At 43.0% G+C, this 15,369-nt stretch overlaps 1 protein-coding gene across 5 annotated transcripts in view; it reads left to right on the top strand.

Annotated features, from left to right (window-relative positions):
* LOC142767442 (sorting nexin-4-like) overlaps positions 1-15,369 on the top strand; it is a 284,030-nt gene that overhangs the window by 241,790 nt on the left and 26,871 nt on the right. For 4 of the 5 annotated variants that reach the window (XM_075869115.1, XM_075869139.1, XM_075869111.1 and 1 more), the window contains one exon: positions 11,397-11,717. The exons of the other annotated variant lie outside the window; for it this stretch is intronic. In XM_075869115.1, the coding sequence (XP_075725230.1) occupies positions 11,397-11,504 (108 nt within the window). In that variant the 3' untranslated portion in view covers positions 11,505-11,717. Of the gene's footprint in view, positions 1-11,396; positions 11,718-15,369 lie in introns of those variants that run through there. 5 annotated transcript variants of the gene reach the window in all.

Here is a 15,369-nt window from a genome sequence, read left to right as displayed (position 1 = left end):
CAGATTGCCCTGTTGCGGGCGGATGCCGCCGTGGGATTTGCAGATATTGCCTCACCGCAAGACAGTACCATCGCGCATGCACAGGGACAAGGCCTCGATGGAACATCATCATGGGAAGCTACGCCTCAGGTGTTGTGTCGACGCCATGACGTTCGCAGTGTGACGTCAGCGGACAATGACCAGCTAGGCTATGAAACCAAGGTCCATCTTCAGCGGCCTTTCAGTGGGCTTGGCAGCACCTTCTTCGGACGGACGCTCATGCATTTCTGCTTTTTCGTCCAGGTTGGTGACAAATATCCTGTCTATCAGTCTATTCGTGACGATTCTCTTACTTTGATAGTGCTGCCAAGCCCACAATGTTTGTTTGTTTCGCTGTGTGACTGTTTGATTGTCATTAGATTGCTCTTGTTAGCATTGGGAGACGTGGAGCTGAACCCAGGTCCGTCTTCGGAATCAGAATCCGAGGCTACTGTAAACAGTCAGCTTCTTAGAAAAATCTTAAAAGAGCAAACAAAAACCAATAAGACGCTCACCATGCTTTCTGCCAACCTGAAACAAGTGGAAAAAACTATAGGTGGTGTTCAAGAAAGGATAGCGTCGATTGAAAAAGAGCTTGGACGGCTACAAAAATGCGAGGAAAAGCTGGTTGAGCACGAAGCAGCGTGCAAGGGGACGAGGGAACTAGTGAACGAGCTTACGATTAAAGTTGATGACCTTGAAAACCAAAGTCGAAGAAACAACTTGATGATTTATGGTTTAAGTGAAGAATCAAAAGAAGATAACAAATCTCTGCAAGACAGGGTTCAACAACAAGTATTTAAGGACTTACTCGGCGTCGAAGTGAATTCGATAGAGCGCATCCACAGAGTAGGTTTTAAACGTGCTGGGAAACACCGACCTATTATGTTAAGGCTATTTGATTACTCTGAGAAAACTACAATTATGTCGGCTTGTTTCAAGCTAAAAGGAACACAGATTTCTATATCTGAAGATTTTTCCAAGAGAGTTCGCGACTTACGCCGCAGGTTGTGGCATTCGGCAGCAGTGGAAAAAACCAATGGAGCAAAGGTTTCACTCTTGTTTGATAAACTGAAAGTAGACGATAAAGTTTATATCTGGGACGAGCTTTCAAACCAACGACTGGAAGTTACACGACGTTATGCGCAGGCCCGGCGGAATTCTGGTCATTCTGCAACAACCCGAGTGAACACGAGAAGCAGCAGTAAAAAATGACAGCCTGTGAGCAAAGTTCTCAGAGTTGTTTCACTGAATGCGCGTAGTGTTGTTAACAAAGCCAGTTCCCTTGAACACGTTATCTCCTGTTACCAGCCACACGTCTTAGTAATCACTGAGACATGGCTACATGCAGATGTGCAAGATTCGGAAGTCATACCGTCTTCTTACAAGCTTATTCGTAAAGATAGGGAGTCACGCGGGGGAGGAGTAGCAATCGCTATTAAAAATAACGTCGCATTTACTGTTTTGGATGGCATCAACAACCACGAAAGCGTGTGGTGCAGAATTAAATTTCTTGGTAAAAGAATACTTTTAGGGGGCGTGTATCGACCACCGAGTTCTTCGCCCGAATACTTAGAAGCCATTCAAGACTACCTTGCAGATAATACAAATTCTCGATCCCGGATTATAATAACAGGAGATTTCAACCTACCGGGTATAAACTGGGCTGATTTTTCTTATGATGGCAAAGAATCTCGAAGTGCAGATATACTGATTACGACCGCATTCAACTTCTGCTTACAACAACTAGTTTCTGAGGCTACTAGGGTTGACAGTTCATCATCATCCCTCCTTGATTTGGCACTGGTTAGCAGCTCGTTCCAAGGTTGTTCAGCCAATGTAGAAGAAGGAATATCTGATCACAAGTTGCTTGCTATGTCATGTCCTGTTTCGGGAACACGTTCATTTACTAGACCGTCGGATACTTTCGTGAGAGATTACACTCATGCGGATGATAACGCTATTTTAGAATATTTGGAATCGCTCTTTGATTGTTTTAGCCAAGTTAATAATGTCAATGAAATGTGGTCAAACTTTAGAGAAATTGTTCTCTTTTGCGAGCAAAGATATGTGCCGTTAAAAAAGAAACGAGTTAATAGGGAATATCCGTGGTTCACGAGAGAAATGAAACGCAAAATTAAGCGTCAGCGCAAGCGTCAGAACACGAGTGATTTTTCAAGCCTTACTTCTAAGCTGCGAGAACTAACACGATCGGCAAAGGAAAGATTTTTTTCAGATACTCTACCGTCATTCATGAAGAATGAACCCCAAAAATTCTGGCGCTATCTGTCAAAAGATAAACGAGGCATTTCAGAGATCAGGGTCGAGGGAGAAAGTATTGTTGACGTGACTACCATTGCCAACAAATTTAATGTCTTTTTCCAGTCCATTTTTACACGGACAGCCACGCATGCTCAGTTGCGGTCATATGACTCTGATAGCCTCATGCCAGAAGTGGAAATCACTGAGGATGGAGTCCTTTGCCTTTTACACAAACTAGATGTAAAGAAATCACCTGGTCCGGACGGACTATCTAATACTTTTTTGAGTAGATATGCTGTTTGGGTGGCAAGATATTTACATCGCATTTACACTGCATCGTTAGACGCTGCAGTTATTCCTGATGACTGGCGCTCGGCAAAAATAATTCCGGTACATAAATCGGGCTCCACTTTGGAAGTTAACAATTACAGGCCTGTTTCCTTAACTAGTACTTGCTGTAAATTATTTGAGCACATTATATTTAAGGCCATGATCACTTACTTAGAAAATAACAAACTACTGTATGCCCAGCAGCATGGATTTAGGTCTGGTTTGTCGACCGTCACCCAACTGGCTGAAATAACTGATGATTTAATCAGAACGCTTAATTTGAAAGGTCAAACCGATGCCATATTTTTGGATTTTTCTAAGGCCTTTGACGTCGTACCCCATCAGAATTTAATAACAAAATTATTAGCTATAGGCATTGAGCAGAAGGTTGTAGCATGGATCGGGAGCTACTTGAGTAACAGGAGACAGTGTGTTATCATAAATGGCTGTCTCTCGAAAGAGTTGGCAGTGCATTCGGGAGTTCCGCAGGGCTCAGTCCTCGGACCTCTTCTTTTTTTGGTTTATATTAATGATATTTATTTCTGTGTCGAGCCACCGATCCAGATTGAACTATTTGCGGACGACTGCGTAGTGTACACATCCATAAATAACCAAGAAGACCAAATTAAACTTAATGATGCCTTGCGCTCAATTAACGAATGGTGTATAAGGTGGGGACTAAAAATAAATCGTTCAAAAACAAATTCCGTTACGTTTACCAACAAAACGTTACCCCTTCATTTCACATATTTCATAGGAAATGCTGCAATCACGAGAACCGATCGGGTTAAATATCTGGGAGTTACACTTACCAGTAACCTCAGTTGGGAAACGCACGTTGAAAATGTGTGTTCGGGTGCACTGAAGAAATTATCCTTTTTGAAAAGAAAACTGCGTAACACTCCTCCCACGTTAAAACTAAAAGCGTATAAAGCCCTCGTGCGACCAAAATTGGAGTATGCCGACATTATTTGGAGCCCTTGGCAACAATATTTGATTAAGAAAATAGAAAGGGTCCAAAATTTAGCTCTGCGCTTTATATATTCCGCTTACTCCCGACAACATAGTGTAACTAATCTACGTAATAGGGCAAGCCTACAAATACTAGAACAGCGCAGGATAATATCCAGATTAAAATTCGTCTACCAACTTGATCACGGGGATTTTAAATTATCACGGGAACGATACCTTCAGCAGCCTTCTAAACTTTCAGCTAGGACAAATCACAACAAAATGTTTAGGCAGCCACCTAGCCACATTAATGCCCACAAGTTCGCTCTCTTTCCTCGCGCAATTTTTCATTGGAACGCATTACCTGCGGAAGTAGTGAATGCTGCCTTGACGGCTTCATTCACTCAACAGATAGAAAAGATTAATTTCACCATATAAGTGATGTATGCAGAAAATAGTGTCATTTGAGTGCAAATCATCCGGCTACAAATGTTGAAAATATTCTTAGTTGAGCGCAGTTCTGTTGAACAGCGAGAAAATATATTTGACTTTTCTGTACTTGATAGTTATGTATTTTTTCATTTATGCCCTGTACTCCAGTGTATTACTAGTTATTGCTTAAATGTATTGTTTGTATCCCACTCCTGCATGGGCCCGGGTAGGGCCTGCAGTATCTGTAAATAAATAAAAAAAATAAACACAACTGTAGCAAAAAACTTTATAATATTAAAGAGATTTCATTAAATCACTGAATAATTGCATTCAGGTATATGTATCATTTACATAACCTGATTCATGTGTCATCATCATCATCATCATCATCAGCCTGACTACGTCCACTGCAGGACAAAGGCCTCTCCCATGTTCCGCCAGTTAACTCGGTCCTGTGCTTGCTGCTTCCAATTTATACCTACAAACTTCTTAATCTCATGTGCCCACCTAACCTTCTCTCTCCCCCTAACCCGCTTCCCTTCTCTGGGAATCCAGTCAGTTACCCTTAATGACCAGCGGTTATCCTGTCTACGCGCTACATGCCCTGCCCATGTCCATTTCTTCTTCTTGATTTCAGCTATGATATCCTTAATCCCCGTTTGTTCCCTAATCCACTCTGCTCTCTTCTTGTCTCTTAAGGTTACACCTACCATTTTTCTTTCCATTGCTCGCTGCGTCGTCCTCAATTTAAGCTGAACCCTCTTTGTAAGTCTCCAGGTTTCTGCTCCGTAGCTAAGTACCGGCAAGATACAGCTGTTATATACCTTCCTCTTGAGGGATAGTGGCAATCTACCTGTCATAACTTGAGAGTGCTTGCCGAATGTGCTCCACCCCATTCTTATTCTTCTAGTTACTTCAATCTCGTGGTTCGGCTCTGCGGTTATTACCTGCCCTAAGTAGACATAGTCTTTTACAACTTCAAGCGCACCATTACCTATCTCGAAGCGCTGCTCTTTGCCGAGGTTGTTGTACATTACTTTCGTTTTCTGCAGATTAATTTTAAGACCCACTTTTCTGCTCTCCTTGTCTAACTCCGTAATCATGAGTTGCAATTCGTCCCCCGAGTTACTCAGCAATGCAATGTCATCGGCGAAGCGCAGGTTACTAAGGTATTCTCCATTGACTCTTATCCCTAACTGTTCCCATTCTAGGCTTCTGAAAACCTCCTGTAAGCACGCGGTAAATAGCACTGGGGAAATTGTGTCCCCCTGCCTTACACCCTTCTTGATTGGTATTCTGTTGCTTTCTCTATGAAGCACTATGGTAGCAGTTGATCCCCTGTAGATTTCTTTCAGAATGTTTATATATACTTCATCTACGCCCTGATTCCGCAGTGTTTGCATGACGGCTGATATTTCTACTGAATCAAACGCCTTCTCGTAATCTATGAAGGCTATGTATAGTGGTTGGTTATACTCTGAGCATTTCTCTATTACCTGATTGATAGTATGAATGTGGTCAATTGTTGAGTAGCCTGTTCGAAATCCTGCTTGTTCCTTTGGTTGATTGAATTCTAATGTTTTCTTTACTCTGTTAGCAATTACCTTTGTAAATAGCTTGTATACTACAGAGAGCAAGCTGATCGGATTCATGTGTATGCTCACTTTATTGAACATTCGTAATACTAAAAGGGAGGATTGACACAAAAATTTTACACATTGCTTTCTTTGTTGATGTCTGCCCACTAATCACTGCGGCAAACGTCGTTCTCCTTGAACGTGCGACGATTCCTGTTTTCAGAAGGGTTGCAAAGAGGGCTAGTTGGTACAGATTCATATTGAATTTTGGCAGAGCAAACTAATGGCACACAAACAAGTGAACACTGAAACTTGTACTTATTGACAGAAGATGTGTATACCAGAAGAAACTTGAGGAGAGAGGAAAATGTGAGAGGGAATGGTCTGCCAAAATTCAGTGTAGTTCAAAATTGAGATCTCGCGATCTCAAAGCAGTATAGCCAGACAGAACTATCAATGCTATCAGGACACGTGCAAAAATTCAGGTACGCAAACACACTTTGTGCAATGGGTAGACAATAGACCTCTCCCTGTTTGTAAACAGTGTGACGTCACTGCGGGCACCAAGCTCACCATACCCTCTTTCGGAGCAGGTGCTGGTTGGCAAGAAAGTTCCGCCGGCGGCATCTTTGTGCATAGAAGAGCTGTGTGCCTGCATTTTTTCGACAGAAGTTTCTACATTGCCATGTTCTAAAGCCACAACTTCTGAAAAGGGGGTCGAGGAATGGTCACTGCTTATAGTGTGGAAATTTGCTCGTCGTAGATGGATGGATAGAGAAACTTTAGAGTACTGAGAGATGCGACTGTCCCGCAATGGGCTTCACCCACGTGGATGGCAGCCACGAAAAAATCTGATCTATTTCTAAACCGAAAGCTTTGAATGTACACGGTAACTGACACTCAAAGAAATATTTGCCCAGCATGGATTTAAACTTACTTCTATTGTGACATGTGCAATGTAGTTTTAAATGAGTTACAGCATTGGTGGCAGCATGGTTTTGAGCTGCTGTGCACGACATCACGGATATGATTCTCACTCATTGCACAAAATCTGATGGGAGATGAATGAAAAAAAGAAACATTTCTTGCCGTGCGTTAGGCTTAGGTTAACATATTTTCAGGAAAATTAAAGTGAAATTCTGCCGCTGCATTTCTCAATCACCTCGTGAAAACTCATTTGATGTAAAACCCAACAACTTAATTATATAGAATATTATTTGGCACACTTACCTTGCTGCATTTGACACCTATAACGTGTTTTCGTACTTACATTGCTTCTTTAGGCCTGATACACAAACTTCTAATGCGCATTGTCACCTCATAAGGATCAAGCCGTAATCGGCTTGATCCTTATGGCTATTAAACGCCTTAACAGTACAAAGTAGATAAGAAATTGAAATCTCGGCTGTTTTTATTAACACGTATCAGGTATCTGATAATACGAGTTATAGCCATGGTAAAGCGTATATGCAGATTCGGCAACGCCTCAACATGCTCATTGGTAATCGCATATTTCACCCGAAGATCATGCACTTAAATAACTTAAATAAAGTTTTTTCATTCCAAAATAAAGTTTTTTCATTAAAAAAAAATAAAGTTTTTTTATTCCAATCCATTCATCATGCACTTTTTTTTTTCCCCTGCCGTGCATACGACGATTTATCCACTCACAGATGACTGCGTCAAATGCATTTTTACCTTGACTAAAATGTCAGATCGTAAAGTTTCAACGACAACCGGTTATTACAAGAGGGCTCCACCTTCACCAGAAAAAATATTTGTAATAAAGTTTTGCAATACAACCAGCTCACAACGAATACCAGTGTTTTCGCAAACAGGGTGCACCATCTTATTCATACATCACACACAACGCTTAATATTCCCAGTTTCACCATCCGTAAAGGTGAACCATTATTTCCGATACCTTTCAACGCACACTACACGCCACACTCAACACTGCACATTTTCGAAGACGATGCCACTGTTCCTTGCACAGGTCGCCACGTGTGTTCACTTCTTCGAGATAAACAGCCAGCCAGCTTGGCAAATATTTTATCACGCACTTTACCACACACCTGGATGTTCTCTGACATATACCAAGCTAATGTTGCCACTGTGAGATGAAGATTAAGTTTTCAAAAAGGAAAAAAAAACTTGCCCCAAGCACCGAGTGAGTGCACCCAACTCAGCCGCCAACGGGAGTGTTTTGCCAACCACCGCCTTGCACGTGCGCCGGTGATGTCACACTGTGACGTACCCCGGTAGATGTCTATTGTAAACCTGGTGCAGGCTTGGGTGCATTGTAGAAACCACGTTCAATGAACAGGTATTCGAACGAGTCGCATGATTTAACACCACAACTATTCTTCACGGGCCTATCTTCATATAGCTTTCTTGTCCATTTTTGAACCTATATGCTGAAATTTTTTGCTGTAGGAAAAAACGTCAACATAAAATTTTCTGCACATTTTTTTTCCCTTTGTGAAAACCAGGTTTGGGTAGTATCAAGAGTATCATGATAGTATTTCTGAGATAAGTTTGAGTACAGTTGAGCCCCTTTATAAGAGGCATGCTTAGGGCAGCAATTCTTGTTTTTTATATGTGATGTCTCTTATAAGCAGAGTACCATATACGCAATAACGCTTCGACTTAGGCAAGTTGGTACGTTCTCGGATAGGCGTGATTTAGACAAAGACTAAAGAGACATACAGAACACACAGGAGCGCCGACTTTCAACTGAGTTTAGTTGCACTTCAGCAATCTTTTTTATGTGCCAAAAGCTGCCTGTTACCTATACACAAAAGAGCAAAATAAAAGACAATGAAAAGCAGAACCCAAGATATTTAAGCAAAAATAAAATAAAATACAAATGCCTACTTCCCTTTGAAAGCGTTGATTCGAAACTCTTCAAGAGAGGAATAGTTGTTATGAATTGTCTCCAGTCCACGCTAACAAAATCCTGTGAACATTGCATGAATGAAAGCTTCAAAGATCAGGTAACCTGTTTGAGCAGTGCAGGGTACCCATCTTTCCTGGTATCTGAGGTTTCCAAATCGTTGCTTCAAAAGTCTAAGCGGTCTGACAAGGAAAAACAACAAATCGAAAGAAGCAGGTACAAGCGATGCCCTACATGCATAAAATTTCACACAATATCAAGAGGGTAGCTTCAAAGCTACCCTCTTGATATTGATATGAACTCTTGATATGAACTTGATGTTCAAGTTGTCTTCTCAGCCCCGTGTAAGCTGTCGAAATTGTGCAGCATGACTAATCAGCAAGCGTTACCCCAATGCTTGGCTCGGCACAAAAAACAGGTTCACAGAATGTGTAGCAAATGTGCTTTATGACATTCTCCTAAGCCGTGACTGCTGTTGCATAGGGCAGATGTTTTAATGAACGTGCAAAAGAGCACAACTCGAATGTACGCAATAAAGCCACCTAGCCAAGCACTATAAGCGTTGTGGCTGCACACCAAATTTCAGTGGCACCCAACTTTTTAAAATAGCCATAGATAGGACTGAACGCGAACTTGTTGAAGCGTTTTTGTATTGAAAAAAGCTGGTGATCAATGTGTAAGCATGCTTTCTGTTACACTAATGGACGTTGAGTTCCTTTTTAGATGATTTCGTTTGATGTGTCATTTCACTCTCACATGATTTTCTTTCTGGTTTTGGTTTTTTATTTTTCTTGACGCTTGTTTTTCTTGACACAAATGATACAAATTAGTTTGTTATTCACAGAGCGTAGTTTGTCACCCCTGCGCTGGGTTGTTTTAATTTACTTTGGTACGTTCCTGGGTATCTTTTTATTGGTTTTGTCAGCTTTTGGTTATGTATAGCTCGGGTTTCGCTGAGAGCGCAAGAAGGTTGTTGGTTACAGTAACTGACGCCGATATCTGTTCTCTAGGTTGTTATGCATTGCTGTTTCATCCTCATGTGCTTTCCATGTTATTTGATCACTTCTTCTTTTAGACACCCACATTACATATCACCAGGACAAGTTAGACATTTATCGCCATGCGCTTGGTCGGCTTTTATTTTGAAGGGGCCGTTTTTTTAAGTATAAATCATGTGCTATCTTCGTTTCGAAGATCAGTTTATCTTGTGTGATATAGGTGTGTAATATCTTTGATATTTGGTCCGTCTGTAAGCATTTGAATTTTTTTTTATTTTTGCTTATAGATCTTGGGTTTCTGTTTATATCGTCTTTTATCTTGCTCTTCTGTGTATAAGTTAATACAGGCAGATTTCGGCACATAGAAAGGCTTGTTCAACTGCAAATAAACTCAGTTGTAAGTCAGCGCTTGTCCATATTCTCTGTGTCTTCTTGGTCTTCATCCAAATCACGCTGAAGCCTATCCAAGTGCCACATATTGGTACTTGCAATTATGTAATTATTACTTGTACTGTATATTGTAAGTCCTCCCTTGGTTAGGTTTTAATGATTCTGAGGGTAGTGTAATAAACAAAAATTTGACTGCAAGATTCAATGCTCTGCAACTTTGTTGACTGCATTACGTTGCTCCAATTAAAGTCCTTGCGGCATATAAGCTTCCCTGAAACAAAGTATTCTTGTATCTGTAATGCTGTATTTCTATTCCAGAATGCTTTTTGCAACTTTTTTCGGAAGTATCTCCCAAATACCCAGCTACATCAAAGGTTGTGTATCTCAGTATCTGTATTTCAGGCTTTCAACACAAGTATTTCCATATCTGTATTCTGGAATTTTTTTACAAGTATTTCTGCCCAGCCCTGGTGTAAATACATGCACATACAAGGTTGTTGTCATTTTTTTGCAGCTTTAGTAGTGTATATATTTCCCTTTTTCATTCACAAAAACTTTAGAGCAGCGAGCACCAGAACATTGGTCAGAAAGCCTGCATCTGGCAGGCTAGTTATTTATTTTGAAAAAAAAAAAAAAAACACATGCCATTTCGTGGCAACATGACTTCTTAACAGCTGAATTCAGAAGGTTGACTACAATACTCGATACTTCAAAATGATAAGATGAATAATCTAAAATTGGTTTCATTGAATGGGGAGAATTAAAACTTGCACAAATGATTTGCATTAAAAGTTAGCTCAAGATAAAGAAACGGCAGTGTATTATTTTGCGGAACCTCATGCGTGAAACACAATCAATTCATTCTCTTGTTGCTTGAAGATTTATCTAATCTCAACCCGGATCTGTCTCACAGAAGCAGAATCATTAGCTTGAGTTAATCATCCACATATACCTGTAAACATTGTTTACAAGGCTAATTAGTGCCATTTTTAGGGCACCGTCCAAATAACTTAAGACATCACACAGGATATGTGCAACACGAAAGCCTGTGCAAATGTTGAATTTTCTGATGTAAAGCCTATCCCCCCCTCCAAATTACTTGCGTATAGTTGATATAAAAAAAAAAAGAATGGTTTCATAAAGTTATCACCAAACATCAGAGATCATGCATATGTTGATCAAGCAAAGGTGCTCATTTTCCTGGGCGATACTGTCTCCAAGGTTTAGGGTGCATGAGTAAAACAAGTTGAATAAATGCTAAAATGACTGGTATTGGACATTTTTCGTTTAACCACATTGTCGAATTGTTGACAAACAAAAAAAATGTTATGTCTATTTGCTTTGCATATAAGCAAACAGTTTTTGCTTATAGGAGGTGTATGTTCTCATACCTCATATGTGAGTGGTATAAAATTTGTGGTACACATTGCTGTGTGTAGTTTTCTAATAGACCATTACTTCTTGGTTTTTCATGTGGGACTGTGAAAACTTTCTCTTTCGGGGCTGTTTTTCTGCTTTTTGATGTAAGCCATAATTTTTCAGTCCATTGCAATATGGGAAAGGGTGTGTCAGTGCTTCGAGGAAATGTGCCAGGACGAAACCACACCAACTGGTGGAAGTGCCAATTTGTCAACGAGACTTCACCAGTGATGAACCCACTGCCTGCCAGTATGGAGGACATCTGTTGTGAACAATTTGCCTGAAACGGGGATGTGCTGTGAAGATGCTTGTAGGAACACCGCTACTATTCTGTCTTTCGCTGCTTTTCAAGCTTAAATCTTCTAGTTGATGCACAGTTATCAACATCTGTATTTTATTGTTATTCATGAATGCCATAGTGAATAAAAAACATTGTGTCATGAACAGACAGGAGCATGTCATGCAGTACCCTACAGAGGATCGCTGTCCTGCTACTAAGCAGATATCATGTTTTGATGAGGCAGAGCACACAAACACTGGGGCACCACATACTTTGAGCACCTTCCGAGAATTCCGCAAGTGTTAAAGTGGTTAGAGCATCCACATCCGATGCAGAGGTGATCAGTGTTGTAAGCAGTCATTTATCAGATGTGTAGCCTCTCTTTCCAACAACGCTGAGCCCTTGTAGGTTGCAAAAACTGGCCTCTCCCTTCACACACACACACACACACACACACACACACACACACACACGCACGCACGCACACGCACACACACACACACACACACACATTGTGAGGAACCGGTTTATTCCGCCAGGCTCGAGCTCAATCACGCCGGTGATGATATTCCTAGATGAAGAAGATGTACAGGTGATGATGATTACAAAGAGAATAAAGAGTCATTCGCTTGTCGCGCTCACACTAATTCCCCCGCGCGGTGAAAGCGGCCGCCTGGTCGCTTGACAGTATTATGAAATGTGTCGCGCATAAGGCTTTAAACGAGATACGTGCACTATCTCTGTTCCTCGGCAACGATGATCAGGACTAGCGCTAAGAGGAGAAACGCGGTAATTGACAGGAGATGTCTGTTCGACCACCGTGTATGGCCCAATGAAGCGACTGATGAATTTGTCGCATAGGCCGGGGACGCGTAGTGGAGTCCATAGAAGAACTTCGTCACCAGGGGAAAAACTCACAACACGGCGAGACGAGTCGTAGCGAGATTTTCGAGTGTCTTTAGAGAGGCCGGTGTTAACACGGGCCTGGTGACGGCAGTGTGCGAGACGAGATAGGAATTCTTGAGAGAAAGGAGCCGTTGAGGGTCCAGGGGCCGAAAGGAGACATCCAGAGCGAAACTCGGCGAGCGACCATGGACGAGAAAAAATGGAGAAAAGCCGGTAGTGCGTTGAGCAGCCGCATTATAGGCGAATGTCACGAAGGGTAGAATTGCATCCCAGTTCGTGTGGTTGGGGTGAATGTACATAGCGATCATGTCCGATAGGGTCCGATGAAACCGTTCAGTCAATCCGTTGGTCTGCGGGTGGTAGCTAGAAGTGGTCTTATGAACAGTGTTCGAGACATGCAAAACTTCCTCGACAATGGAAGATAGGAAGACTTTGCCACGATCACTGAGGAGAATGGGTGGAGCTCCAAGACGCAAAAAGATGTGGCGAAGAAAGAAATCGGCGATCTCAGTGGCAGTCCCAGATGGTATAGAAGCTGTTTCTGCGTAGCGGGTAAGGTGGTCGACTGCCGTGACAATCCAGCGATTCCCATTGGACGATATAGGAAGAGGGCCATACAAGTTGATTCCAACGACTTCAAAAGGTGAGGCGGGACAAGGAAGAGGTTGCATTAAGCCAGCCGGAGCAGTTGTCGGTCGTTTTCGCCGTTGGCAATGGACACAGGAGGCGACGTACTTAGCGACGGCTGAAGAGAGGCCAGGCCAAAAACAACGACTTCGTATTTTGTCGTAAGTCTTGTGGTAGCCTAGATGAGCAGCGGTTGGATCATCATGAAAGGCTTCCAGAACTTCACGTTGCAGAGAACGTGGGATGATGGGTACCCACTTGTTGCCATCGATGTGGTAAATGTAGCGACATAAAGCATCACCGGCAAGCTTAAATTGTTTAAGTTGTCGACGGAGTCTGGCGTTTGGAGGAGTAGTAGAGCCGGTCAAGCGGTCAACAATGGTGCGGCAGTACGGGTCGGCACGTTGTTGTGAAACAAGGACGGATAGGGTGGCAGGTGATGAACTTAGCACTGCGATTGGAGAGGTGCTGTTGTTTTGGAGTATCGATGGTGAATTGCTTCCGCTGGGCAAAGGACAGCACGATAGAGCATCAGCATCTTGATGCTTCTTCCCAGATCTGTAGGCGACATCGAAATCATACTCCTGTAAGCGAAGCGCCCAGCCACCAAGGCGACCCGATAAGTTTTTCAGCGATGAAAGCCAGCACAGGGCGTTATGCTCGGTCACGACGGTAAAATGACGGCCGTGAAGATATGGTCGGAATCTTTGCACTGCCCAAACAACAGCAAGGCACTCCTGCTCGGTCATAGTGTAGTTCTTTTCTGGAGCGGTAAGAGTACGACTTGCGTAAGCAACGACGCGTTCGCGTAAGTTTTTGTTACGCTGCAAGAGTAACGCACCAAGACCATGACTACTTGCGTCGGTGTGAAGGATGGTGGGTGCGGTGGAATCGAAGTGGCACAGTACCGGATCCGGCGTGAGGGCTTGCTTCAATGCCGTGAAAGCGCTTTCGCAGTCTTCGGACCAAATGAAGGGGACGTTCTTTGCGAGGAGTTGATGGAGCGGAGACGCAAGTTCCGCGAAACCACGTATGAAGCGCCGGAAGTAAGAAGATAACCCAAGAAAGCTGCGCAGGTCCTTCTGACGTAGTGGACGAGGAAAATCGAGGACAGCGGCAAGCTTCTCGGGGTCGGGCCGAATTCCTTTTTTGCTGACAAGGTGGCCGAGAACCTTGTTTGTCTTGCTAGCAAAGGTACATTTCTTGGTGTTAAGCTGTAGACCGGCTTTTGCAAGGCATGTGAGGACTTCGTCAAGACGTTGTAGATGCTGCGAGAACGTGGATGAAAACACTACTATGTCATCGAGATAACACAGACATGTTTTCCATTTCAAACCACGCAATACGCCGTCTATCATGCGTTCGAAGGTGGCGGGCGCATTACAGAGTCCAAAAGGCATCACATTGAACTCGTACAACCCATCTGGCGTTGAAAAGGTGGTCTTCTCTTTATCAGACTCCGACATTGGTATCTGCCAGTCGAGGCTGGAAAAATACTCTGCGCCCTGTAATGAATCCAGTGCATCGTCGATCCGAGGGAGGGGATAAACATCCTTGCGCGTTATTTTGTTTAGCGCACGGTAATCGACGCAGAAACGCACTGTCCCATCTTTCTTTTGAACGAGAACAACTGGGGATGACCAGGGACTCGAGGAAGGACGTATGATGTTGCGTCGTAGCATGTCTGAGACGTTTTCCTCGATGATCTTGCGTTCTGCCTGAGACACGCGATATGGACGCCGATGTACAATACGAGAGCCGTCAGTCTGGACGCTGTGAGTAGCGGTGGTAGTCATGCTGAGGGCGGCCGAGTTCACGTCAAATAGAGAACGGTGTCTATTTAACAGGGCGAGCAAATCTTCAGTTTGATCAGGTGTTAAGTCATTGCTTATTGTCGGCGACACAGGTGTGGCAGAGGCATTGAATGGCAATGATTGCGACTTCGGGACATCGTTGTGGTTGTTGTTCGGAAGAGTAACAATCGCAACAGGCTCACTGTCGACCGCGCAAGATACTGTTGAGCCACAGGGGAGCAGTACACACTCGGGCGTTTGATTTATGGCGGTTAGGTACGTACACCCATCGAAGAAGCGAATAAGCCCCGGTGTGATCACAATGCCCCTACGTAGGGTATGACCGTAATGGAGAATTAGTACGTCACCATCCACAATGTCGGTGCAATTAACACTTATAATTTCTTCGATGTATGGCCGAAGTACATAATCTGACTTGGTGACAAGGCGGATGCGTTCATCTTGTTCAAGCGGAGAAGAGTCAGTGGCG

Source organism: Rhipicephalus microplus, chromosome 1, assembly GCF_043290135.1.
Source record: "Rhipicephalus microplus isolate Deutch F79 chromosome 1, USDA_Rmic, whole genome shotgun sequence".
NCBI lineage: Eukaryota > Metazoa > Arthropoda > Arachnida > Ixodida > Ixodidae > Rhipicephalus > Rhipicephalus microplus.
Note: the sequence above shows the minus strand (reverse complement) of the source record. Positions and strands in the feature narration are given on the sequence as shown.